This window comes from Lepus europaeus, chromosome 5, assembly GCF_033115175.1.
Source record: "Lepus europaeus isolate LE1 chromosome 5, mLepTim1.pri, whole genome shotgun sequence".
Lineage (NCBI taxonomy): Eukaryota > Metazoa > Chordata > Mammalia > Lagomorpha > Leporidae > Lepus > Lepus europaeus.
In genome coordinates, this window is record NC_084831.1 from 126,969,695 (window position 1) to 126,997,000 (window position 27,306).

The 27,306-nt window shown below is 47.6% G+C and overlaps 2 protein-coding genes across 6 annotated transcripts; one reads left to right on the plus strand and one right to left on the minus strand.

Moving 5' to 3' along the window:
* The first annotated feature begins 1,092 nt into the window (after positions 1-1,092).
* Positions 1,093-6,955, plus strand: FCRLB (Fc receptor like B). 5 transcript variants are annotated; one of them, XM_062193739.1, is made up of 6 exons: positions 1,093-1,123; positions 1,377-1,397; positions 1,746-2,000; positions 3,462-3,728; positions 4,394-4,684; positions 4,879-6,955. In XM_062193739.1, exons 1-6 carry the CDS (start codon positions 1,093-1,095, stop codon positions 5,292-5,294), a joined length of 1,281 nt encoding a protein of 426 aa, XP_062049723.1. In that variant the 3' UTR covers positions 5,295-6,955. The 5 variants fall into 5 exon arrangements, with proteins under 5 accessions (XP_062049723.1, XP_062049724.1, XP_062049726.1 ...); XM_062193740.1 differs by having other exon boundaries at positions 4,539-4,684; positions 4,879-5,183; XM_062193742.1 differs by having other exon boundaries at positions 4,498-4,684; positions 4,879-4,968.
* Positions 6,956-12,214: 5,259 nt separating this feature from the next.
* Positions 12,215-12,820, minus strand: LOC133761083 (histone H3.3A-like). Its single transcript, XM_062193744.1, has one exon. The coding sequence runs from the start codon at positions 12,769-12,771 to the stop codon at positions 12,361-12,363; it is 411 nt and encodes a 136-aa protein (XP_062049728.1). The 5' UTR covers positions 12,772-12,820; the 3' UTR covers positions 12,215-12,360.
* Positions 12,821-27,306: the final 14,486 nt, after the last annotated feature.

Below are 27,306 nucleotides of genomic sequence, written 5' to 3' on the forward strand. Positions count from 1 at the left end.
AACTTCTCTGCAGCAGGTCGGGGGTTCTGGAATGGGGGTGTGGTGGGGAGGGTTTGCAGGGACAAGAGGAAGGAACCAGTGAGTGGCGGTGCTGCAAAGGGACATCACCAGGGAGGGTAGAAAAAAAGAATTTTCTAATTTCTGAGAATTTAGGGTTTCAGGAAGAGAGCAAGAAGGGAACACATTACAACTGTACCCTTTACTGGGGAACCGAACGGCAAGGTGGTTGGTGAGTCAGGCCTTTCTGTCTATTCACCTGGAGGGATGCAGGGAACCTAAGATCACTGGCCACCACAGATGTCTGTTGCCAGGAGTGAGCAGTAAGAAAAGGTCTTGGGTGGACCTGGAGGACACGAGGATGTGTCTTCTTTGGTTGAGGCTTATAGGGTTGGCTGGAAGGTGGACAAGGAATGGAATGGGCAGGGTCAGCCACTGGAGCCTGGGGTTCTAGGTGGCATTTTTTAACATTTACCTTTTTTAATATTTTATCTGAAAGTCAGAGTTAGACAGAGAGAGGAGAGAGAAAGAAAGAGAGAGAGAGAGAGAGGTCTTCCATCCAATGGTTCAATTGGCTACAGTGGCTGGAGCTGCACCAAGAACCAGAAGCTTCTTTTGGGTCTCCCATGCAGGTGCAGGGGCCCAAGGACTTGGATCATCTTCCACTGCTTTCCCAGGTGATAGCAGAGAGCTGGATGGGAAGTGGAGCAGCCGGGACTAGAACCGGCACCCATATGGGATGGCGGCGCTTCAGGCCAGGGCACTAACCCACTGCACCACCCCTCTAGGTGGCTCTTTTGTGCTTCCACAGGCACAAGCTCCATAGGTCCTCTCTACAGGAGTCTATAGGGCTGGCCCAAGCTGTGGTGTGGCTTTAGAGGTAGCAGATGGTGAACATGGGATGTCTGGGGGTTGCCACATACCCCGCCCAAATCCCATTCTCTCCAGCCCACTGTCTTCAGGAACTAGAAATGGATGGAGAGGCAGCAAAGTCTCCTAGTCCCCAGTGGTCAGCCCCTGGCCACTTCTTTCTCTCTCTCCCCATCCCATGGCAGTGCATCGCCTCCCTTCTGCAGCTGCTGAGGCAGATCCACCATGTGGGCACTGACAGCCCTCCTGCTCCTGGGTGAGTCCTCAGTGAGGTTGCAGCGACAGAGGGCTCTGGCAGTAAGAGCATAGGGTAGGGCAGAGTGTGGGGTGGCCCTTCAATCTTCAGATACCAAATGGCTCATTATCTACTGGTATTGGGGGGGAGGGTGTGGGAAGAGGGGCCGAAAGCAGGCTTCGAGTCATTCAGTGTTTGCCATGCCCAAGAGTCCCCTTCTTTGCTCTCATCTCCAACATCCTTCTTCCTCCCTTCTTTCTTCCTCGTTTCCCAGTTCCAAGCAGTGGGCAAGCTGGTGAGTCTTACACCTCCCGCATCCCAATTTCCTACAACTTCTCCAGCCCCTCTAAGTGACCTAATTAGATAGGCCCTCCCTCCCCCAATCTCGACTGTTCTGGGATAGTCTCTTCCCTCCTGCCCTCAGTCCCTGTGACTAAGTGTTCTTAGTCACTTAGAAACAGGTGCTGGCTGATGCACGTGTGCTGAACAGTGCCGTGGTCTCTCGTGCTGCAGGAATGAGTTGGTACACAGGCTGGGTCCTGGAAGCCAGGGTTTTCCAAGATCTCCCAACCTCAGGCAGCATCTTTGGGCACCTCACCTTGATTCTCTTTTCCATACTGCCCCCCTCTCCCACATACCCCAGCCACTCTGGAGAAGCCCATATTGTCTCTACATCCACCTTGGACTACAATCTTCAAGGGGGAGCGGGTAACCTTGCGGTGTGATGGCTACCACCCCCTGCTCCTGGAGCTCCGGCCCATCAGCACTCTCTGGTACCTGGGTCACCTGCTCCTGCCCTCCCACAAGAAGAGCATTGAGGTCCAGACACCAGGCGTGTATCGATGCCAAACACGGGGAGCACCTGTCAGTGACCCTATCCATCTCTCTGTATCCAATGGTGAGTGATCTGGGCAGGGGAGGGGGACAGCTGTCCTACCCGTAGCAGTGGATGCTGGGTCACCCCCAGGGGGCAGGAAATGAGGGCCACGGAGGGACCTCTGTTGACTCTCTGGAGTAGGCCACCGCATGGCACTTATGAGAGATGGAATAAGGCTTGCCTGGCCCTGAAAGTCCCTGTTTAAGCTCCCGCCACAGGGTGGGGACAACAAACATTTCTGGTTGTTTCTGAGACCAGCTCAGAAGAGCAGAGGCTCTGCGGGCTGGGAATACCAGACAGTGAACACTGGGGACAGCAGTGGAAAGGAGAGGGCTGGGCGAAGCAGGAACAGTGAGTGTCCCTGGGCAGGCTGAGCACAGCTGCAGGAGTTACTCCTGATGGACTGCGCGACATTGCCAGCGTGACACACACTTTGATGTGTCTCAGTGTCCCCTGCAGTAAAGCGGGGCCAATCATAGTACCTCTGTCTCTGTCTGTCGTATGAAAACTGAACTATGACATGCCACAAAAGGAAAATGGCAGCAACTGGACAGAGCACTTCATCAAAGATTGTATTGCCAGCGCACACCCATGTGGACAGAGAAACTGACTCTGGGAATGCTTGACGGGTTTAAAAGCAGGATAGAGAAATAACAACAGTTCGTGCACGAGGGTGCAGGATCAGCTACTCTTAGGGAACAGCAAATGAATATTAGGCTGGTAGGCCACAGCTTGTAAGTAGACTTTCAAGGCTACCACTCAGTGTTCAGGTGAGTAGCGCCCACTCCACTCTCTGAGATTTCTTGCTTGAGCAGTAGTATGCTCAATAAGCGAGACAGTGGTTACTGCCTGCAGGCTGCTGGTAGTATGCAGGCTGTGCCATTGTGGAATCTTTCCACAAGGTTCAACACCTAATATGGCATCCAGCATGTGCCAGGGCTAGGTAGGTGGTGATCTGGTGAATTCTCGGTGCTGTGGGAGATGCCTACGGCTATGCTGGGTGTCTGGGAGGTTTTCTGCAAGGGAAAGGTCTAAGCCTTCACATGCAGGACAAGTAGACCTCAACCTAAACAGGTAAGGGAGTGTTTTCTTGGCTGAGAAAGCAGCTACTAAGGCCCTGGGTTCAGACCAGGGCCTCCTCAGCAGTTCACTGTGGCTGGAACTTGGTCTGCATCAGGAGTGGAAGGTGGGGAATAAGTTTTTAACTTGACTGACGGGTAGGAGTCTTCAGCATCTTTGCATCCCAAAGGAGCTTCCTCCTTTCCCCTCACTCACTTCCTAATGCATCCTGCACTACGGGTGTCAACCACCAAGGAAGGTGTGCCCCGTTCTGGCACGGGGGATAGAGGAGGGAGGGAGTGGGGAGGGGAGGAGGAGCTGCTCCAGGATGAGGGGTGAGGGAGGGGAGGGAGCTGAGAATGCGAGGGCTCCAGGGCTGACCCTTCGGCTTGGGGTCTAGCGCGCCTGCGCTGCCTGTTGCAGACTGGCTCATCCTGCAAGTGCCCTACACCCCGGTCTTCGAGGGCGAGCCGCTGGTGATACGCTGCCGCGGCTGGTACGACAAGGTCATCTACAAGCTTCACTACTACCACGATGGCCAGGCCGTGCGCTACTTCCACTCCAGCACCAACTACACAGTGTTGCAGGCGCGCGCCAGCGACAGTGGCCGCTACCAGTGCTCCGGCACCATGCGCATCCCGGTGGAGAGCGCTCCCATGTTCTCCGCCAAGGTGGCTGTGACCGTGCAAGGTGGGGCACACCGGGGGTCCGGAGGCTGAGGCAAACGAGTAGTGGGAAATTCTGGGCCAAGAACCAGGCGAGGAAACCAGAGGTGGGGGTTCAAGTAGCTGCCTCCTTGGCTCTCTCCACCGAACCACAGAAGCTTTCGCCTCCGCTGGACCTGCGACCTGATTGGCGTCTGGGGTCCCTGCCTATGCTAGAGAGCGCAACTCTGGCCGGGTCCTAGCCAGAAGGGAGGCTGCGGGGGGATGGGAAGTGGGTGGTTTGCAGCGAGTAGGGACGAGAAACCGGCTCCCGAGCGTTGGTCCACAGAGGCAGGTGCAGCGACCCCCCTTCTAGGCTGGAGACCCCGAGCTGCGGGAGTGGGGGGCGGGGATTGGTCGGGATATGGTCCCTCCTCCCTGCTCCCTTTCCAGGTTTCCCGCAGACTCGGGACTCCCGGCCCACGTTTCAGAAAGTATGCCTCCTTCCCTCCACGGGCACACACTGTCTCTTCCCGCCCCGTCTTGAGCTCCTGGTCGGTGGGGAGCCCTTGTAGGGAAGGGGTTAGGAGCGAGGGCTCGCGCGGCGGCCGACAGGTCCCGCTTCCTCCTCCACCTCTCCCCCTCACCCCCCCCCCGGTCCCCGAGGGGATCCCTCAAGCATCCTCCGCCCCTGTGCCGCCCTCTCCGCAGAGCTGTTCCAGGCGCCGGTGCTGAGCATGGCCAGCCCGCAGGAGGCGCGCGGCGCGGCCCGCGGCGCGGTGGTGCTGCGCTGCGAGACGCGCCTGCACCCGCAGAAGCGCGACACGCCGCTGCAGTTCGCCTTCTACAAGTACAGCCGCGCCGTGCGCCGCTTCGACTGGGCCGCCGAGTACACCGTCCCGGAGCCCGAGGTCGACGAGCTGGAGTCGTACTGGTGCGAGGTGGCCACCGCCTCCCGCAGCGTCCGCAAGCGTAGCCCCTGGCTGCAGCTCCCGGGGCGGGGTGAGCGAGCCCCACCGGCAGCCCCGCACCGGCTCCCCCTACCCCGCGGGGCCTCGCCCTCCCCTCCGCTCGGCTCCCGCCCTCCTCCGCCCCTCCTCCGCCCCGCCCGGACCCGCGCCTCTCCCCGATCCCCGCGCCCTGGGACCGCAGCGATGTCAGGCGCGCTTCAGCGTCTGTGCCGCGTTCCTTCGCAGGTTCGCCCCTGGATCTGGCGCCCAGCACCGCCCCGGCCCCGCAGGCCGCAGCCTTGGCTCCGGCTAACAAGCCGCTGTCCTTTAGAAAGCCCCCGGTGTCCAGGTCGGTCCCGTCGGCGTCCTCCGCGGCGAACACCACCTCGGCGGGGCTGCAGTTCCCGGCCGGCAGCGTCCCCACTGCAGCCGGGCCGCCTGCCTGCGCTCCGCCCACGCCCGTGGACCCGGCCGGGGCCCTGAGACCCGACGTGGACCTTCTGCTCCGAGAAATGCGGCTGCTCAAGGGCCTTCTGAGCAGGGTGGTCCTGGAATTCAAGGAACCACAGGCCCTCCCGGGGCTCAGGGGAACCCGCGAGACGCCCACTTCCGCCTTGGCCGTGAGCCCCGCAACCACAGAGACCACTCCTGTGGAGATCTGAGGTGACGGCCACCGTCCCCTGCTCTGCCGCCTCGCACGCCGAGCCCTTTCAAAGCCCTCTCTTGTTGCGTCCCTTTCTTTTGCTGTGGTTTGTAAAGAAGGGCCCATGAAGTGTGGCGGGCCAGTCCGACCTCACTTAGAGGTCTGTAACCACAAACCTCGGTCATCTCTTCCTTCTCCTGGCGAGGTTCAGTAAGGAACTGGAAACCTAGGGTTGACTGGCGGTTTAGGACTTGCGGTCAATTTAGTCACCGTTAGCTCTTCATATGACACCTAGCCAGTGGCTCCTTCGGCACAGGCCAACGCTTGCTAGGTAAGGCTGTTGAGAGAGCCGAAGGTCAAGCTGTAATTCATCATGGGTTTATTTACCAGCTGTTAATATTAAAAAGACTTTCAGTCCCGTTAGTGATGAGTTCATAGCCTCAAAGTCGGTTCTGTTTAGTTTTAGGGAGGGAAAGGTATTTGTGTGGACTTCCCACTCCCGGGTCAGAGTTCCGGTGGACTCACCCAGATGCACCCCCTGGAGTCTGGTGGGTTTTTGGTAGGTAGCAGGCAGGCTGTGCTAACCTAGCAAGAAATCCAACCAGAGATCACTTTGGGGAAAGTGATTGAGACAAATCATCAACGTTTCTGAATTCTCTTGCTTTGTAGTTTTTTGTTTTTTCCTTCCTTCATGGTCATTCCAACGCTACACACCTAGATACACCCATGCACACAAACCCCTGCCCCACCCTCATGGCACCCTCTCTGGTACCTGAAAAAAAGTGAGAGGCCCTTTTGATTGCGATTTCAGACTGTGCTCCCCAAAAATCTCCTTTTCATGGACCCCCCCCATCACCCTGGTGGAGCCATTGGTTCTCAGCAGGGGTGGGGTGACTTGTCCTCAGAGGGTCTCATCTTCCCTTCTTCACTGGGAGCAAATAACAACTACACCCCTCCGCCCTTTAATTCTGCCTGATGGGAATTCAGTCACATCCCCATTGTCTGAGTGATTGATTAACCAGAAAGACAGCAGTAGACTGCACCATATCCTTCTTAGTGTTATTCTTCACCATGTTGTTCTTACAAAGTCACTGACATTATACCGTGCACACATACAAGGCAGTGTGATAAGTGCGCTGTGAAACACTGGAGAAATTCAGAGGAGGAAACTGAATTGTTGAAGGAAGAGCAAGAATTCCCCAAATAGAGATGGGAGAAAGATTGTTAGCGCAAATAAACCCAGGATACAAAGGCATGGAGACACGAAAGACTCTGATGTGTTTTTAGAGCTACAAATAACTGAGTTTTGGAGAATTCTATGTGTTTCTGTGTGTATATGTGTGTGTGGTGTTTTTTAGGAAACGGTGGTAAAGATGAATATTAGAAAGTAGGGGGGCCGATGCTGTGGCGCAGTAGGTTAATCCTCCACCTGCAGTGCCAGCATCCCATATGAGCGCCAGTTCTAGTTCCAGCTGTTCCTCTTCCAATCCAGCTCTCTGCTATGGCCTGGGAAAGCAGTGGAAGATGGTCCAAGTCCTTGGGCCCCTGCACCCACATGGGAGACCAGGAAGAAGCACCTGGCTCCTGGCTTTGGATGGGTGCAGCTCCAGCCGTTGCAGACATCTGGGAAGCGAACCAATGGACAGAAGACTTTTCTCTCTGTCTCTCCCTCTAACTGTCTGTAACTCTGCCTCCCAATTAAATAAATAAAATATTTTTTAAAAAAAAGTAGGAAAGAACCAGGACATGAAACTCTTATGAAGAAGAACTTTCACCTATTGGCTATTTGGGATGGATATTTGGAAACATTCCAAAGGTATTTGGACATGAGAGCACCAATAAGTCTTACTGGAGGAGTTGCTAATTTAAAATTAGAAAATAAGAGTCAAATAAATTGATCTCAGTTCACCCTTGCCTAGCCCTGAGAAGATATGCCCAGGTCCCTGTAACCCGGTATCAGGGTCCTCGTTCACAGGGGTCTCTGAGGCTCTGATTTCCAGCTTTCTACCTCCGGCTCGTCTAACTTCTCAGAACTCTGTTCCCAGGCACCCTTCCCTGACCAGCTGCACTCTAGTCCAGTGCCCGGGCTCTTTCCTGTTCTGACTTTGTTCTCCCTGATGTTTCTGCTGTTCCTGATCTAGATAGAACATGATTGGTATTAGTGCCAAGAGACCTAGTAATCAAAAAGTCTTAAGTCATTAAAAAAATCAGCTGATCATTTTAAGAGAGCAAAAAAGTGAAACAGCCACTCAAAAGAGAACGAAGTGGCAGAATCCCTTTCATTCACACCTTGTGAACCACCACAACATCTTTGTTCCTGTATTGCTACCTAGGGTTGTGGGGGTGAGAATGAGAATCATTCATGACCCAGCTTTCCTTTGTAGAGGGAAGGGAACTGACCAGTATGTCCTGTAGGCTCCACTATTTTTGAGTCCTTCAATTTTCATCTGAGGGGACAGGACCAAGATCATCCATTATAATTCTAGTAATGACCTCCCAGAGAAGCCTGCAGTAAGGTGATATCGTCCCACTTGTGTGTGATGTTCTAGGCTGCATTTAGGGAAACCGAAGACCAGCTAACCCAGCTCGCCTAAGAGGTGGCCCAGCTTGCCTTGGAGGAACCTCAGAGAGCTCATTCTCCAGCGGCAGGGATGGCAGCCAGATGCTGAGTGCACCTGGGGAGGAAGCTGCCTCTCTCTGCTCCTCTGACCAATTCTGTCTCAGACTCAGGTCTCAAACCCTAAACCTACTGTTGTCTGTATGAGGTATCATGTGTGAAACCCAATGCCCTCCATCAGAGAAGATTACGTCTCAGCCTCTTGACTTGACTTCACTCTGCAGAAAAGGAGAACTCTTTGGGTTGTACGCTTAGATTTTTCCCTAAGAGAATGGATCAAAGGTTTAGGGTAAAACCCAAACTGCCTGTCATAGCATGTATGGTCCACCCATCACACCACAGCCACATGGATTACTTGCTCTTTTCCATCACACCACCATCTCTCATTACTCATGATTTTGCATATACTTTTTGTCTCAACCTCTGTAAGAGGGCTGAGGCTAAGCATCTTCATTCGCAAAATGAGAGAAACAAGGTAACCTCACAACACTAGATGGACAAACACATCCTTTCATTATCAGAGGTTTAAGATAGGGCATGCTGAGCTACTTAGAAGGTAGAGTGCTGGGAAGCTAAGGGGTCCAAGTTGTCGCTGGTGCATGAAATAATTTGGGGATGAGATGTGGTTAACGCTTAGCAGAGGAATAAGATGTTTTAAAAAAGATTTATTTTATTTATTTGAAAGACATAGTTAGAGAGAGGTAGAGACAGAGAGAGTGGTCTTCCATCTGCTGGTTCACACCCCAGATGGCTGCAACTACTGGAGCTGCGATCCAAAGCCAGGAGCCAGGAGCTTTCCCCAGGTCTCCCACGTGGGTGCAGGAGCCCAAGGACTTGGGTCATCTTCTACTGCTTTCCCAGGCCATAGCAGAGAGCTGGATGGGAAGAGGAGCAGCTCAAAGAAAGTAGGTATTTATTGCAAAACACAGAGCAAGGAGCAGGGCAGCTATTGCTTAATTCCTGGGCTTCCTGAGGAGTTAGGGGTGAAGGTTCTTATAGCTGGAAATTGGGACTGAGAGGTGCGTAATCAGCTCATGTCCAAGTTCCTGGTTGGTCAGTGGTGCTCATGACCTTCCTTTGATTGGCCAGTGATACTGTGCTCTTTAGGGAATTTATGATGGCCAGGTGGGCTCCAGTTGGTTTGGAGGTTATGTGAAGTTGGCAGCTACATTCTGCTGGGACCTGGAATTCCCCTACACAAATCACCCATGAAAACAGTGGCCATCAAGGTTCTTATCTAGTGGAGAAGCAAATGACTCCTTGAGTCCAGCGATTAGAACCTTGTAAGGCCAGCTGGATCACTCCCTTAAGTCAGCAAATTCTTTTTGATAAAGAGCAAGCAAGGACACCTTGGGCTACAGGAGACAAATGAGAGGTTGTGTCCTGGTTTTACATTATAGGGGTTCAGTTTCAGAACTGTGACTAATAACCCAGGCATGTTTGACTGTGTCTTGATGGCTCTGGTTCAAGGATTGGCCCTATAGAAAGTTGAAGCAAGGAGAACCTTCATTAAAAATACTTTTTTTCTGGCCGGCGCCGTGGCTTATCAGGCTAATCCTCCGCCTTGCGGCGCCGGCACACTGGGTTCTAGTCCCGGTTGGGGCGCCGGATTCTATCCCGGTTGCCCCTCTTCCAGGCCAGCTCTCTGCTATGGCCCGGGAAGGCAGTGGAGGATGGCCCAGGTCCTTGGGCCCTGCACCCGCATGGGAGACCAGGAAAAGCACCTGGCTCCTGGCTTTGGATCAGCGAGATGCGCCGTCCGCAGCGGCCATTGGAGGGTGAACCAACGGCAAAAAGGAAGACCTTTCTCTCTGTCTCTCTCACTGTCCACTCTGCCTGTCAAAAAAAAAAAAATACTTTTTTTCTCATCTGTTCTTAGTCTGCAGTGGAGTTTCTCAGTCATGATTAAAACAGACACACTTTTCTTAAAATTTTTATTGACAATAATTATGTGTTTATGGACTACAGGGCATTTTAGTACATGAGTACTGATCAAATCAGATTAATCAACATTTGATTCTTCAACTTGACTATGATTGGAAGCTTGGAGCTTCTATTTGTTCATAAACTATGTACTGCGTTGTTCTGAAGCACAGACACCCCACTATGCTGTGTAACATTAGGAACGTATTCTTTTGATCTGACTCACTTTGGTGCCCATTATCAAAAATCCTTCTAACTCCCCTACCCACCCTAGCCCCTAATATACACCATTCTGTGTTCAGATTGAGTTTTTTTAACTTCTACATATCAGGGAGAACATGTAGTATTTGTCCTTCTGTGTCTGGCTTATTTCTTTAATGTGATGTCTTCTGGTTCTATCCATTTTGCTGCAAATGCTGGGATTTCATTCTTGTGGCTGAATAGTATTCTATTGTGTGTGTGTATATGTATATGTATATGTATATGTATATGTATATATATATGTGTGTGTGTGTATCTCACATTTTCCTTATCTATTCACCCATTAATGGACATCTTGCTTGATTCTATATTTTGATGTTTTTTTTTTTTTTTTTGTGACACACTGCAACAAACATGGTGGAGCAGGTGTCTCTCTGATACATGTCTACTGGGATTGCTGCATCATATGCAAGTTCTAGTTTTAGTTTTCTAAGGAATCTCCATACCATTTACTGTAGTTGTTCTAATTTACATTTCCACCAGTATTTTTTTAAATTTTATCTAATAAATATAAATTTCTAAAGTGCAACTTTTGGATTATAGTGGCTTTTCCCTGTTATAACCTCCCTCCCACCTGCAACCATCCCATCTCCCACTCCCTCTCCCACTCCATTCTTCATCAAGATTCATTTTCAGGACCAGCGTCATGGCACACTAGGCTAATCTGCCTGTGGTGCTGACATCCTATATGGGCACTGGTTCTGGTCCCAGTTGCTCCTTTTCCAGTCCAGCTCACTGCTGTGGCCCAGGAGGATAGTGGAGAGTGGCCCAGAAAAGGGCAGTGGAGATTGGCTCGGGTGCTTGGGCCCCTGCACCTGCATGGGAAACCAGGAGGAAGCACCTGGCTCCTGGCTTCGGATTGGCTCAGCTCCATCCATTGAGGCCATTTGGGGAGTGAACCAATGGAGGAAAGACCTCTCTCTCTCTCTCTCTCTTTAATTCTATCTGTCAAATAAAAAAAAAGATGTGAATATCATCAATAAATAATTTTAAAAGATTCATTTCCAATTATCTTTATATACAGAAGATTAACTTAGTATATACTAGGTAAAGATTTCAACAGTTTACAGATACACAAAGTATAAAGTACTGTTTGAGTACTAGTTTTACCGTTAATTCATGTAGTACAACACATTAAAGTCAGAGATGCTACATGGGGAGCAAGTGCACAGTGACTCCCGGTGTTGATTTAACAATTGACACTCTTATTTATGACGTCAGTAATCACCCGAGGCTCTTGTCATGAGCTGCCAAGGCTATGGAAGCCTCTTGAGTTCACAAACTCCAGCCTTATTTAGACAAGGCCATAATCAAAGTGGAAGTTCTCTCCTCCCTTCAGAGAAAGGCACCTCCTTCTTCGATGGCCTGTTCTTTCTGTTCCACCAGTAGTTTTTAAGAGTTCCCTTTTCTCTATTGCAACTCACGAAATGAGGGTTCATCCCTTTTGTGTGATGTGGAGGCACAAGGAGGGAGTACTTTCCAGGAAACCATGTAGATTTCTGGGAGTTTGGTGACTGCCCATCTTCTGGCTATTACAATGTGCTATAGGCATGGTGGGCACACAATCAGCACTTTGGATGTTTCCAGCTGGCACCAGTTCTGGGCAACAATTTTGCTACAGTAATGATTTCGGATTTGCCAGCCATGGGAGAAGTTTCCGAGGCAGCCCTAGGGTGGAAGGGTGTGGTGTCATAGTTCCTCTGGCTCGTTCTGTTGTCCCTGTCTTCTGACCAGATAGCAAGAGGAGAGGCACTAAGCCCAGTGTGAAGGTTTGGAAATCATTTCCTGGAGAGATGACCTCTGCCAGAGCCATTAATGGATTGTTAGATTATTTGTAAATTGTTACTGTTTTAAATTATGTGCCATGAATATCTTCATACCTATATCTTTATGCACATACCTGAGTATACTTGTAGGATAAACTTCTTAAAGTAGAATTGCAGGATCAAGGTTTCTATTTATTTTATTTTTATTTTATTTTATTTAAATTTAACAGGTTTATTTATAATTGTTATAAAGTTGAACTGCTGAAACTTGTTCACTGAAACATTTTGACTTGCATTAATGCTTTACGTCCCCACATTTATATTAAAAATCCACACACAAATGAAAATGGAAAAACTGCCAATACCGATTTCTGTCCCCTATTTTCCACTCGCAATCATATACTTAGGTACCTTTTGACCCCATGGAAAAAAATATCTAACGTTCAGAACTACCAATAACAGGAAGAAGAGAAAAAAAATTTTTTTGAGAATGAAATGTTTCCCGTCATAGTAGATTCTTAAGCACGTTCTCCATGTATGCGGCGTGCTAGCTGGATGTCTTTTGGCATAATTGTTACACGTTTGGCATGGATAGCACACAGGTTGGTGTCTTCAAAAAGGCCAACCAGATAGGCCTCACTTGCCTCCTGCAAAGCACCAATAGCTGCGCTCTGGAAGCGCAGATCTGTTTTGAAGTCCTGAGCGATTTCTCGCACCAGACGCTGGAAGGGGAGTTTGCGAATCAGAAGCTCAGTGGACTTCTGATAACGTCTGATTTCACGAAGTGCCTCAGTACTGGGCCTGTAACGATGAGGTTTCTTCACCCCTCCAGTAGAGGGCGCACTCTTGCGAGCGGCTTTTGTAGCCAGTTGTTTCCTGGCTGCTTTACCACCAGTCGACTTGCGGGCAGTCTGCTTTGTACGAGCCATGGTATAAAGACCTCCTTACTTACCCCCCTTCTCCTCCAGCTGGAGCTCGGGGAGCCGAGCGAGAGGCGGCGCTGGCGTTAGAGAGCCATGGCGGCACGGCGGCGGCTGCTGGTTTCTATTTATTTTAATTAAAGGATATATCTTTTTATGTATTTTAATTAAAAGATATGGCCAAATTTTCCCTCAAAGAGATACTATCAATTTGTATTTCAATTAATTATGCATGTCAGAGCTTGTCTCTCTGACTCTGGTTAAGAGAATACACTACTGAATTTAATTTCTTTTTTTAAAAGATGGATTTATTTATTTGAAAGGAAGACTTAGAGACAGAGAGAAAAGAGAGAGATCTTCCATCTGCTGGTTCACTCCCCAAATGGCCACAGCAGCTGGAGCTGGGCCAGGCTGAAGTCAGCAGTTTGGAGCTTCTTCAGGGTCTCCCATGTGGGTGCAGGGGTCAAAGCACTTGGGCCATCCTCCCCTGCCTTCTCAGGCACATTAGCAGGGAGCTGGATCAGAAGTGGAGCAGCCAGTTCGAGAACTGGCACCCATATGGAATGCTGGCATTGCAGGCAACAACTTAACCAACTATACCCCAGCATTGGCCCCTGAATTTTATTTCTTGGTCAAACCCATGAAACCCTCTTAACTGCGTCTCCTGTTGAGTACCCCTGGTTGGATCCTGATGGCATTAGTATCTTGGGTCATGTAACACTCCAGTAGTACAGTCCCCACCTCAGAGAAAGTGCCCTATTTGTAATGCTAAGCTCACTATCTTCTGAATTTCTTGCTAGCTGATCTGCAGTTAACACAAAGAAACACTCTCTTGATTGTACTTCCTTAATAAACACCTGTTTTCTGCCTACTAGTGTTATAGGGCACCCCCAAAACCGCTTGGAGAAACTGCTATGCAACCCCCAAAACTGGATCTGCTTGCCCAGTGTGCAGCAAGCCAATCACTGACACTGGGTTGGTGGAACAAAAGGAGGTGTTTATTGCGAAGCACAGAGCAAGGGGCCAACCAGCTGTTACAAAATTCTCAGGCTCCCTAGTGAGCAGAGGCAGTGAATCTTAGAGTCTGAAGTGGGAATTGAGCGATGTGATCAGCTCATTTGTGAGCCTCTGGTTGGCCCACAATGCATGTGGTCTTCTTTTGATGGGTCAGTGTTGGGGGGGGGGGGGCAACGCATTTCTTTTGGAATGACAAAGGTGGGTTCCAGTCTATCTATGGGTAAATTGTCTATTACTTTGATCATCATCTGTGAGATCCTGCAAAGCTCTCTGAACTGAGGCTAGCATTGAAATGTTTCTTTCTTTCTTTTTTTTTTTTTTAAAGATTTTATTTATTTATTTGAGGGGTAGAGTTACAGACAGACAGTGAGAGGGAGAGACAGAGAGAAAAAGTCTTCAGTCAGGTGGTTCACTCCCCAAATGGCTGCAATGGCTGGAGCTAGGCCAACCAGAAGCCAGGGGCCAGGAGCTTCTTCCAGGTCTCCCATGTGGGTGCAGGGGCCCAAGGGCTTGGGCCATCTTCTACTGCTTTCCCAGGCCATAGCAGAGAGCTGGATGGGAAGAGGAGCAGCCGGGACTAGAACCGGTGCCCATATGGGATGCCGGTGCTTCAGGCCAGGGCGTTAACCCACTGTGCCACAGCACCAGCCTCGGAGTGAATCTATTCTTTATGACCCAGGGTTTCAACTCTGGCTTTACCCTTGTGTCACTCTTTTAGCTTAATCAGTTAATCTTTACAGAGGAAATCCAAGCTAAGGAAGTGGTACTAGGCCTGATAAAGTCTACATCAAAAGCATATTAGAGGTAGCAGCTTGAATTCATTAGGGCTCTTATCCCAAGCCAAATCATCCTAGCTTTTCATCAAATTTCTAACATGTGCTACAGTTAGCCCACATTGGTTTAATGTGTTCCCAGTCACTACACCTGCAAAGATAATTGGTTCCGATGCATGATATCCTGCTCATAATAAGAAGCTTCATAAAAATGTTCATCCCTGTTATAACTAGTATCTGAAGCAGGGGCAGGTGTTGTGGTATAGCAGGTTAGATCACTGCTTGTGACACAGGCATGCCATACGGGTGCCAGTTTTTGTCCAGGCTGCTCTGTTAGTGGAGATGAGTGGAATAGGTTCCTGTCTATGCACAAGAAAGAATTCAGACATGAGAGAGACAAATGGTAAGGAAGGTAGCAAGTTTTTTTTTAAATAAATAAATATTTATTTATTTGAAAGTCAGAGTTTTACACAGAGAGAGAAGGAGAAGCAGAGAGAGAGAGAGAGAGAGAGAGAGAGAGAGGTCCTCTATCCACTGGTTCACTCCCCAGTTGGCTGCAATAGCTGGGACTGCACCGATTCCAAGCCAGGAGCTTCTTTTGGGTCTCCCACATGGGTGCAGGGGCCCCAGGACTTGGGCCATCCTCTACTGCTTTCCCAGGCCATAGCAGAGAGCTGGATCGGAAGCAGAGCAGAGGGGATTCTAATCGGTGCCCATATGAGATGCCGGCACTGCAGGCAGCGGCTTTACCTGCTACACCACAGCGCCGGCCCCAGGTAGCAAGGTTTAATGGGGTGTGGTTTCCATTAGAATAGATGCGCACCTCTCCAGACAGAATCTGAGAGACTGCCCAGTCATTCAGGCTGAGGAAAGCAGGGTTACGAGGTTTCACAGAGAGAATACACCTGATAGGCCAGGTAGGTGGCTCAGGAAAGAGCTGAGAACTGAGTGTGCAGTCCGTATTCAGACTGGTGCTTATAGAGGAATGGGGTCCAGTTCTTCCTACCTTTTCTCCTTCCCCTCCCCTTTTTTCTCCAGTACAAAGAGTTTGCTGAGCATGAATGAGGTGAAATCCCTCCCAAGGTTTCACTACTCTAGACTGGGTAGTCCACCTGGCACAGAGGAGCTTCCCTTAGGGTGCCTTCCTTGGGGGAAGCTGTGAAGGTTTTATTGCCCCAGGTTTTATTGTCACCAGGCCAGGAAACCCACTTGGTACTGAGCAGAGTGGATTCTCCTGGGGAGCTTTCCTTGGGGGGAATGCTCAGACCATATATGAAATTATCAGGGCATGGGCAGGACTTTGTAGTGTCAAATACGGGGCTGCTTCCAAGCTTCTGCTGATGCTTGTTTCCCTTAGGCCCCTCTTACACACACAGGGCAATCTTCAACTGCCTAACAGTTCCACTTCCAATCCAGCTCCCTCCTAATGGCCTGGGCAAAGCAGCAGAGGATGGCCCAAGTACTTGGGCCCCTGTCATCCGCATGGGAGGACCCGATGAAGCTCCTGGCCCCTGGCTTCAGCCTGGCTCAGCCTTGGCCATTGAGGCCACTTAGAAAATGAACCAGTGGATAGAAGACTGAAGCCAGGAGCCAGGAACTTTTTCCAGGTCTCCCTCATGAGTGCAAGGGCCCAATTACTTGGACCATCTTCCACTTCATTCTCAGGCACATTAGCAGGGAGATGGATTGGAAGTGGAGCAGCCGGGACTTGAACTGGCCCTCTTGACATATTTCTAAAGTTCTCCTGGCTGTCTGACCATGTGGCCATGCCTGATGTTTTGTGAAGATGTGACCCTCATTCCTTCCCATGAACAGTCGGCTCTATCTTTGGGCAGTTCTGCAAATTGGAAAGGTTTTCCATATATATAATGATCAAATGATTTTTCTACAACTTCTACTCACTGTCTCATCTTGGGTTATATAGAATAAGTCAAATTCCTGGTTCTCCTGACAATGCTTTAGATATTTAAAGACACTGCTGCAGAACAATCCCCTAACCCAGTTGGAGAAGTTGCTACAGAACCCCCAAGCCTGCGTCTGCTTGCTTGATTGCAGAAAGCCAATAGTGACATCAGGATGGTGGAAGAAAGTAGGTCTCCATTCGCAAAATGCAGAGCAAGGAGCCTGCAGCTACTGCTTAATTCCCAGGTTTCCCAAATGGTTAGGGATGAAGATTCATAGAGATTGAAGTTGTGGCTGAGTTGTGTATATTCAGCTGGTGCCCCAGCTCTTGGCTGGCCAGTGATACGCATGGCCTTCTTTTGATTAGCCAACAATTCTGTACTCTTCAGGGAATTTTTATGATGGTCTAGTGGGCTTCAGTCAGTCTGTGGGCTACACACAAGTGGTAGTTACTGTCTTCCCTGGACCTGGAGTTCCTCTAAACAAAACCCCTAATGCCCATACCAGCCATTATTGGAGAGACAAATGACTTCATGAGCCTAGTGACTGGGATCCTGCAGAGCTTGTTGTACCACTCCCTCAATCCAGTGAATCAATTTTAGTGTATTTAAAAGGGAGAGCTAGGGAGGGAGGCTAGGAGACTGGTGCCTGATGGTATCTAGATCTGCCTCCAAGACAGTATTTAGGGGCTGCTTAGCTCTTGCTTAGGTTTTCTTAAAGATACAATTTTCTTTTTAACAGTTTCTGTTTTCAGGTTTTTCAAGTCTTCCTCATTTGGGATTCCTTCTTTATCCGGGCTTCCTGAACACATCTCCAGTTGCTGTGAAATCTGTTTAAAGTGTGGGACCCACAGCTGAGTGCAAAAGTTCCTCAGATGGGTGGATCTGGTAAAGAATAAGGCAGGAAGGCAGGGTTTTATTTTTATTTTTTACAATTAAGCAATTGCACTTGTGACAGGATGTCAAAAGTGCTATCTCAAGATACAATAGATGTGAAATTCTGAAGCGGACCATCATAAACAGATTTACAAAGGAAATGGTTGAGGCTCCTTGACTTTTGGACTCACATTAAGAGATATAGGGGGGGCAGGGTAGGGAGAAGAGAGAGGATCTGGGAAGAGGTTTCTCCCTCATAGTGGGGGCGAGGTGGGGGGTTGGGACGCTCACTGCCTCCTTCTCAAGTCTGTTGAGGACATGCCAGTGGAGTCACTCAGAGAGAGCAAAAATGTGTCCTCTGCAAGACTTGGGCCATTTTTTTTTTTTTAATTTTTATTTTTATGGCAGCGTCAGGCCCAGGGGGAGGGGGGACCCGGCGCCCTCTGCCCCCGCGACCTCCCCCTCCCGCTCTGGACGGCGGGGGGCGGACCTTGTCCGTGAACACCATGAGGCTGTAGTTGCCCCGGATGGCCTGGCCCACGCACTGGGCCGCGTGGCGCATGGCGTCGAAGGTGAGGAAGTCCTTCTCCCGGATCTGGAACTGGGCCGGCAGGTACTCCAGCCGCGCCTTGAGGATGCGGCTCTGCGTGTAGACGTAGGGGGCACCAGACATGATGACGGCCCCCCCGTAGTAGAGACAGATAAACTGGGCCTCCCTTAGGCCTGAGGAAGCTAGAATGAACTATGATTGAAGGATAGAAGGGCCTCTTTTGGGATTAGCTTGTACTATAAATATCCTGAAATGATGTCTGTTTGCATCTCCTTGGTACAAGAACGATAGAGAGGCGGCATGAGATTGTCTTGGTTCCTGCACAAGACCACCAAGAGGGGTAGACAAAGACACCAGAAGGCTGGTGGTGAAACTGGATGCCTTGGGGGTGAGGGAAAAGGGCAAGTGAACGTCTGTCTAGAGCCACAAGATCGTAGGAGAGCAGTTCCCAGCTGTGCACATCTCCAGAAAGCCCACAAAAGTGCCCGTGTGAGCCACTCGCCAAGTTCAGAGAGTGTGAATCTGGCTACCAGTCATTTCCTTATCTGCCTTCCCTCTCTTCTCTCTTCTTTCCTCCTCTGGACTAGAAGAAGCAAAGGGAGCAGATGCTAAGGAGGGGAGGAGGAGAGGCCAGGAGGGAGGTGGGGGGAGGAAGCAGGAGGCAGAGGCAGAGCAAGCTCCTCCCCCAAGTCAGAACTTCACCTGTGTAAGCAAGAGGACAAAGATCTCTCTGAATAAACATCAGAGGCCTGATCACCATCTAGGACTGGCTGTATTCTGATGTATACAGTGAAATCACGCTAGTGGCTAAGTCATTGCAGGACTTGCTCCCTTAGCAAGAGAAGCAGAAAAACCATGGCTCTTCGCAGCCTTTAGTACACACGGGAATCCCCCGGGGCCTTTCTGCAAATGGAGACTGTGATGCAGCGGGTCCAGGGTGGGGCCTGAGAGCCTGCACTTCCAACAAACTCCTAGTTGATGCAGTGTTGCTGGTTCTCAGGACACACTTCAAGTTGCACGGTGCTGGGAACAGGAAAGAATACATTTTAAGTGGAGTATGACAAACAGAAGCTGCATTGTGATGAGCCGTGAATTATCCTTTCAATGTTCGAACTCGCAAGTTCACTCATTTTGCTTCTTTTTTAAACACAGCATTATTGATGAAGAGTTTATTTGAAAAAAAATCATACTATTAGGAAAATGCTGAAGTCTGCTATCAGTTGCCACCCTCCCACCCAGCCCCTCAGTAGGTTGTAGAGACAACTGATGCTTAACCATCTGATATGTACTTCTCCAGGCCTTAAAAAAAAAAAAAAGCTTTCTAAGTGTACTATCATATCGATGAAGGTTTAATTTCAGACAACAGAAGCCACTCTGGCTGGGTTAAGTAGGAAAGAATTTATTACACAGCATTTCCTAGCTTACAGAATGGTTGAGAGGGATGAAGGAACAGACCCTGGTTTCAATTTTCAGCAAAGCCTCCCAAGATCATTCACCAAGGGAGTTGTCGCCTCTTCCATGATCAGAAAATGGCCAGTCTGGGTCACAGGAGCCCTGCGTGATCAGGAAAGAGCCACAATAGGACGGCTGCTGCTGCTGCTGCTGCTGCTGAGGCACCAGGACCTTGCCCTATCCGCCATGGTCCAAAAAATGCATGCTCAGGACTCTGCCACTTGCACCACAAAACTGGGCCACCTGAACATGACAGTTGCTACAGAAAACCCCGAAAGTTTCCTCAACCAGGTTTCCAGAAGCAGCAGCAGCTGCAGAAATATAACCTCTGCTTCACTTTCACCTTCCATACGTTGCACAAGGGCTCTCACTGGCCAGTACGAACATACACCCAGCACCCAGGATCTGCGGATGTGACACAGATGGTCATGCGTGGGCATTGACACCCCGGCCACAGACAATAAAGGACTGAGTCCTGGATTTCATTGATGAAAGAGACCTAGATATATGGTCCAAGTTGTTAGTTTTAGAGAGAAGGAGGTTGAGACCCAAGAAGTTAAATGATTTGTTAGTGATGTGATTGGACTAGAACTCAGGTCTTTCATGTGGAGTTCAGCATAGCCCACAGAGATAGCTGCTTTTGGGAGTCAGAAGAAATTATCCAACCCACTGAGCTGATTTTGCTTATAAACTCCGCTCAAGGGATAGGTTTTTTATCAAAGCACACCTCTTTGATCCCTAATTTATATTTATGTAGTCCATTCTGAGGATCAAAATTCAGAGCCTTGGGGCTGGCACTGTGGCACAGTGAGTAAAGCCACCACCTGCAGTACTGGCATCCCGTATGAGTGCTGGTTCGTGTCCCAATGCTCCTCTCTCTCTGAAACTTTTTTAAAAAAATTAATTAATTAATTTGAAAGGCAAAGTTAGAGAGAGGCCTCCCATCTGCTGGCTCACTCCCCAGATGGCCACAATGGCTGGAGTTGGACCAATCCAGAGCCAGGAGCTAGGAGACAGGAGCTTCTTTTAGATCTCCCACGTGGGTGCAGGGGCCCAAGGACTTGGGCCATCTTCTACTGCTTTCCCAGACCATAGCAGCAAGCTGGATTGGAAGTGGGCAGCCGGGACTTGCACCAGTGCCCATACTGGATTCGGCTCTGCAGGTGGGGGCTTTGCCTGTTATGCCACAATGTTGGCCCCTGTAACTCTTTCAAAATAAATAAATAAAAAAAAATCAGAGCCTTACACTTATCTCTTTTGAATGATTACTTTGTTAATTCAATTAAATAATTTTGGATGTTAATACAATCTCTCCTGGTTTCTAGCACAAATTAGGTAAGCATGTCTTTGTGTTCTAATCCAAATCTCTCTCTCTCAAAACAAATGTAGAATAAAGTAGGTAAAAGAAATTTGAGTGGGACTCTCTCACTAGAAATCTATTTTTTTGCCAAGGATCCCTTTGGGTATAATTGTTTAACTCATCATCCAAATATCTACCCCATAATTCTCTCCCTGTTCACAAGGAGTTGTCTCCAAAAAGCCCAAGGAAGTACACAATGTGTATGAATAGTCTCCTAATCTGCCTACCTCATCACTCTGTCAGAAAAGAACAGGTGGGAATGGCATTCCATATGAGTGCCAGTTCATGTCCTGGCTGCTCCTCTTCTGATCCAGCTCTCTGGCAATAGCCCGGGACAGCAATGGAAGATGGCCCAAGTGCTTGGGCCCCTGCACCTGTGTGGGAGACTTGGAGGAAGCTCCTGGCTCCTGGCTTCAGATTGGCCCAGCTCCAGCCAATGTGGCCATTTGGGGGAATGTACCAGCAGATTGAAGAGTCTCTCTGTTTCTCCCTCTCTCTGTATGTAACTCTGCTTCTCAAATAAATAAATACATCTTAAAAAAAAAAAAACAAACAGGCCACCAGGGCAAAATTTCTTGGTAAATTCATGCTGGCACTAATGGACGCTGCTTGCTTTCATGCGCATTTCACTCCTGCAGTCAGCTGCTCTAGAATATTCTGGTTTGGAGGCCACCTTACTGACTTGATGGTCTGAAGGTACAGAAGCAGGGGGCTTACCCATTTAGGGCAACTGAGGTCCCTGTAAGAGACTTTGACATCCTCTGTGAAAGGGCTGGAGAGACCGGGGTCTGGGAGGAACACACGGTACCTGGACAACTCTGTGGGGTCTCAGTGCAGGCTGATGCGGCTAGTGTGACAACGCATGTTCCAGATAGGCCTGGGAAGTCTCAAAACAAATCCTCCTTTCGGCATTAACAGACCAGGCACGTTCAGTAAAACAATGCCAAGGGTCTCAGACCTCAGGTCTCCAATCTCTTGCCTCATGACCCTCTTTCTGTTCCTACCACTCTTTGCAGCCCCTCATCTTCTTCACCAATGGGAAAGACCCAACTCAAATGCCACCCTCTTTGAGAATTTTCTCCTGCTTCTCCCAGCCAAAATATATGACTTCTTTGAGCCCTCCAAGTTTCTGCTGTCAATTGAACACATGATTTAGGGATGGGTAGCCCTGCCTACATGGTGCAAACCTGAGACTGAGGTCCTTGTGTTATTCCATGAGCAAGAAATAAGAAACAGAGACAAAAGCCAGAGGATTTCTTTAAGAAATTTAAAAAATGCATCACTTTGGTACCACAGAAAACTGTTTCTATTGAACAGGAACAGCTCGATTAATTTTTTTTCTCTTGTTTAGACAGGTTATGAAATCTGCCAATCTGAATGTAGATGGCCCATCTCTATTTTCAACCCTCATGGTAGATATCAGAGCAACTAAATAACTGAAGGAAAGTGTACCAAGATGCAGCAGGCAAAGAAGTGCTACTTAGAAGTGATGAGGTGGGGCTAATGCCATGGCGAAGTAGGTTAATCCTCTGCCTGCAGCACCAGCATCCAATCTAGCTCTCTGCTGTGGCCTGGCAAAGCAGCAGAAGGCGGCCCAAGTGCTTGGGCCCCTGCATCCCCATGGGAGACCAGGAAGAAACACCTGGCTCCTGGCTTCAGATCAGCACAGTTCCGGCCATTGCGGCCATTTGGGGAGTGAACCAATGGTAGGAAGACCTTTCTCTCTCTTTCCCTCTCACCGTCTGTAACTCTACTCTCAAATAAATAAATAAAATCTTAAAAAAAAAAAAAAGAAGCGATGAGGTAGTGAGTATGAGACACTCTCAGAGGAAGGGGGGGATAGATTTTGTGGTAAGGAGGCACTACTACTCTTGTGTCTTTTGGATGGGAACACTAAAATTCAAAGGGCTTAACTGGTTTGGGTGAAGTTATTTAACTAATACATGACAACCCAAACTAAAGTCTAGGACATGTGTGCACAGGTCCAGAGCACTATACAACACACTGAACTAAGTAGTTCAGGGAGCAAAAGAGCTCCCGGGGTTGTGACACCGGAAAAGGGAGGGCTCATGGCCATTCCCCCCATCTTGTTTGTACAGGGTGTGGAGGGGTGGAAGGAGGGAGCTTACAACAAATGTAACCCAGCAAATTTGGATATGGACCAGGGAACATCTGTGGTCTCCCTTTCTCCACTCATCTGACTCTCTGTTTACCAGTTTCTCCTTGAGCCCAAAAAGGAACTGAGAACATGACCAAACATCACCAACCAGTTCCTGTCACAGTACATTTCAGGGCACTGGTACGATGTGATGGGCTTGCAAATACCGAGGGCTGGGGTGGGAGTAAGTCAGGCAGAGCTGTTTCATCAGCTGACCAACTCCAGCCATCATCTCTTGCCCCAAGGTTCCATGGAACGGAAGTTACTTCCTCTTGATAAGAGTCACCCTTCTAAGGAAGGAGGAGGACACATCTTCACAAAGACACCGACCTCTAAATTGATAAGAGGCTTAGGGATGTGGTTGTGGCAGGGCAGCTGGTAAGATCCACTTCCCCTTCATGCTCACGGCCATTCAGTCCCTGAAGTGAATGCACACAGTGGTTCACCTCCTGTGCACAGCTTGCTTGCTGCCATCATTCACAGCCTTGTCTTCCAGTCAGGCCATCACAGCTCCAAGGCCCCCTGCTCTGCATCCCCTCCAAACTGCCTCTGGGACACTGGGTTAGCTTGAAATTTCTTTCTCCCACTAATAAGACTTGATGCTGAGTTAACTCTTACTACAACTCCACAACATGGAGATACTTACTCTTATTTAGAAGAGGTTTAGATAAATAACTCTCTAAGAGCGCAGGATCACACTGGTAAGAAGCAGGGCTAGATGCAACTTGGGATTCAGACCTAGGTTCTCTGGCTTCAGATTTGTGCCTTTCAAAGACAGGACCAAATCCGCACTCAGCACTTTCTCAGTAACTATCTTCTACTTGCAAACTCAGAAAGCTTAATAGAATTCTGTTATTATCACCCATCTATACTTTTGTTCAATGTTGTTATCTGGGGGCCTCAAAGCACATTTCAGGCATACCTTGTAATTATTCTAGATCTTAAGTCCCCAAATTTACAGATAATCTTTTGGGTGCAGAAGGAAACTGGCACCATGCTGGAAACAGAAAGAGGAACTTGTCTTAGCACATCTGGGAGGTGATGGGACAACGAGGGGGACTTCCCTGCCCATTGCTCAGCAGAGCTATGTACCTACAGGGAGTATTTTTAAAGATGATGTTTCTACATCGCACATGTGACTGTGCTCTAGCAGCCAAAGAATCTGAGAAACTCGGAGAGTGAGAAGGCTGGGTGATGCGTGTCCTCATGTGATGGGCCATGTTACATGTTTGTTACATGTTACGAGGCCATCATCACATGGCTAAAGGGCTCTTAGTAATTATGAGAAATGTTTGTTTTGCCAGTGCTCATAGAGACTGCAGGACCACTGGTGATAACATAAACAGGCAAATTGTGTCTGTGTGTGAGAGGGAGGGAGGAAAGTTGGAGAGAGTGCGTGCTACCAATCCCAAGACAAGGAGCTGCTGCTTCTTCCCTTGACCAGAAGCAACCCAGCTCCCTCTCTAGACACTATTTCCTTCCAGGAGCCTCATTTTTCCCTCTTTCAAGGAGGTGTGGGGAAAATATCATGTATCTTGCAAAAGAGCAAATGCGCCACCTAGTGACTAAGAGTACAACACAGACGTTAAATCAACCGAGGCATTCACCCAGCTAAAGAAACGTACACAGCTGGGCTCTGTGGGCTTTCAGTACAGACCCAGGTGTGTCTTCTACTTCCATCCTTGAAGGAGCTCACAGTAAGCTTTGGGATTAGAGGGAGGAGAATGCTATTCCAATATAAAACTAATAATAGGATATCATAATAAAATGTCAGTAGTTGGATCCTTAAATTTTTGTTCTTTTCCATTGTTAAATATCTGCCATTATTAACAGTCAATAACCTTAGCAATATTAGTTTTAATAAATATAAACTAAGTATAAAAAACGTGTATGATGCCTATCATGTAGGTCTCCCTCACAATGCTGGCTCCCAGAAGTAATCAGTTAACACTGGATGTATGTCTTTCAATATTTTCCAGACATATACATGGGCTTAGGTATACTTTCAATTTGGAAGCCATCTTTTCCTTTTTAAACCAACTTTACATGGTTATCACAGACCATTTTCTCCGTTGTCTTTCTTAATAGTTGCCTAGTATTTCATTGAGTAGCTCAGATCACCCATTTAACCAATCTATTACTTGCAGTTGTTGAGATCATCCTGGTTTTCCACTGTAATAAATAACCTGCGCTCTGTGTGCTGTCTCCAAGGCTCACTGAGGCACTGGAGGGATTCACAGTACTCAGGAGAGTTGTAATACAAAGTTCTGGTTCATCACAGTGAGAGGATACGGACTAAAATCAGCAAAGGGAAAAGGCACACGGGTGAAGTCCAGGAGAAACCAGATACAAGCTTCTGGGCACCGCCTTACCAAAGAGTCATACAGATATGTGCTTAATTCTCCCAACAATGACGTGTGACAACTTGTGTAAAGAATTGCCAAAAAGGAAGCCCACCCATGCCTGGGTGTTTTTCGGTTGACCAGTTACATGGGTATACATGGCTTGTGTGACAAACCTCCAGTCTCCCAGGGGCCCAGGGTATCAGGCATATAAAACTAGGTCTTTCCCAGAAGCCACACTGGTAGCATAAATCATCTAGTCAACTTGATATGATGTGGGCCAAGGAGCTGGTCAGGGGCCAGATCCCCTGAAGACAGGCCTTTCTGTAGATTGTGCGGGGCTTGAGCAAGCTGAGGCTGCATGGTTAACCCTTTACTCCCCAGACAACTTCTATATTTGCCATCTGAACACTGAGTGGGTCCTCCTCTGCCCATTTGCACAGGTCAGCTACATTCCTGAGGAATCTATGAACAAACAGAAAATTATGATATATACTGTTGAAAACTGAGTTGAAATCACATATCACTACTTTATTGGGACTTATAGTTTCTTTCATCTCTATTATTTAAGAATTAGTAAAATGTACCATGGGGCTACTTAAAAATAAAATGTATTAATTCTACTAATTATCTGCACACAATTTATATTAAAAAATTGTTTCTCCATGATCACCTAATAAAGACACCTATAATCTCTTTATAATTAGCTTATAAATTTTCACATAATACCAATTAATTTTAATAGCCTGAAGAAACCAAGCAAAATCTAGGAAAAAAAATAAATCATGCATTTAGAAAGCAATTAGCATATTATTTATAACTCAGGGGCAATATTTATTGAATACATCCTATTTTCAAGGACCAAAAGATATTTGTTATCTTATTAAATTCTCAAAATTATCCTTTAAGACAGATGACAGTATTTCTTATCTAACAGATGAGAAAACTAAGAATCCGACTGAAAGGAATTTATTCAACACCATAACTAGTAACATAACTAACTGTATCTATCTCCAATTTTCAGGGAATGTATGATCTGTCAAATTCATATTGTCAAAACAAAGTTTGCTATTATATTTCTTTTTCTTAAATTGTGTGCATGTAAGTAGTATTTTTAGTTATATCAACATCATTTCTCTCTTATAAGAGAAAAGCTGACTCTATAGTTATCACTTATGTATAATTTCTTGCTTATGAATTTTAATGTGGAGAGGTATAGAAACATAAGTGGAGAGGTATAGTATTAAGTATTACTCTGTTATTCTGGAATTTAAAATGACATAGCAGACACCTTAAAAGCTAAACCTATTAAGAAACAGGTACAAACTATGATTTCTAAAAAATATATTTTTTAAACAACTTCATTAAAATTTTTGGCTTACAAATATAGGTTATTACTACAATTTTAAATGATTATATATTATAATGGTCAGTCACTTGTAATGTCCTGAAATACAATATTCTTTCAAGTTAAAAGTACTTCTCCTAAGAACTGAGCTAATGGGTGGCTCCTTAGTTTAGTTCAACTGAAATAAAACTACAAAAGCAGTATTTTCCATTATATTACAGATACAGGACTATAGCCAAAAGTCAAACAACACAGAGTTCAATAAATATTGAGGAGAATACAATACTTCATTAAACTCCAATACCTACCATTATATTATCTTATAGAAAATCTGTTCTGCTACATGTATTTTAATAGTAAGATAAGGCACTATAAAGAGATCTAATAAGAGCCTTTATTTTACAGTTTAGGGACTGAGGCTAAGGCTTGATAAGTAATGTACCCAAGTCATGTACTAGTGTAGAATCAGAATTAATTCCTGAACCTGACTTCTGCTCTGGGCTCTGTCTTTGTTCTCTCATTTTATGACTGAATATTACATTTATTCACTGTATTGTAACTTTAATTTGGAAAATCATCAAGTAATAAAAACTTTTTTTTTGGTCCAGCTCAGCAACTCTCTTTTTCTCCAAGATTAGCATTACAATAATAGGAGGACATTTATAATATTAGAGGGCTTTCGTAGCTTCATTAATATGACAATTTATACAGGAAAAAGTGCATTTTACATATAACTTCTGGTTTGGCTGGAAAAACATATATTTAAG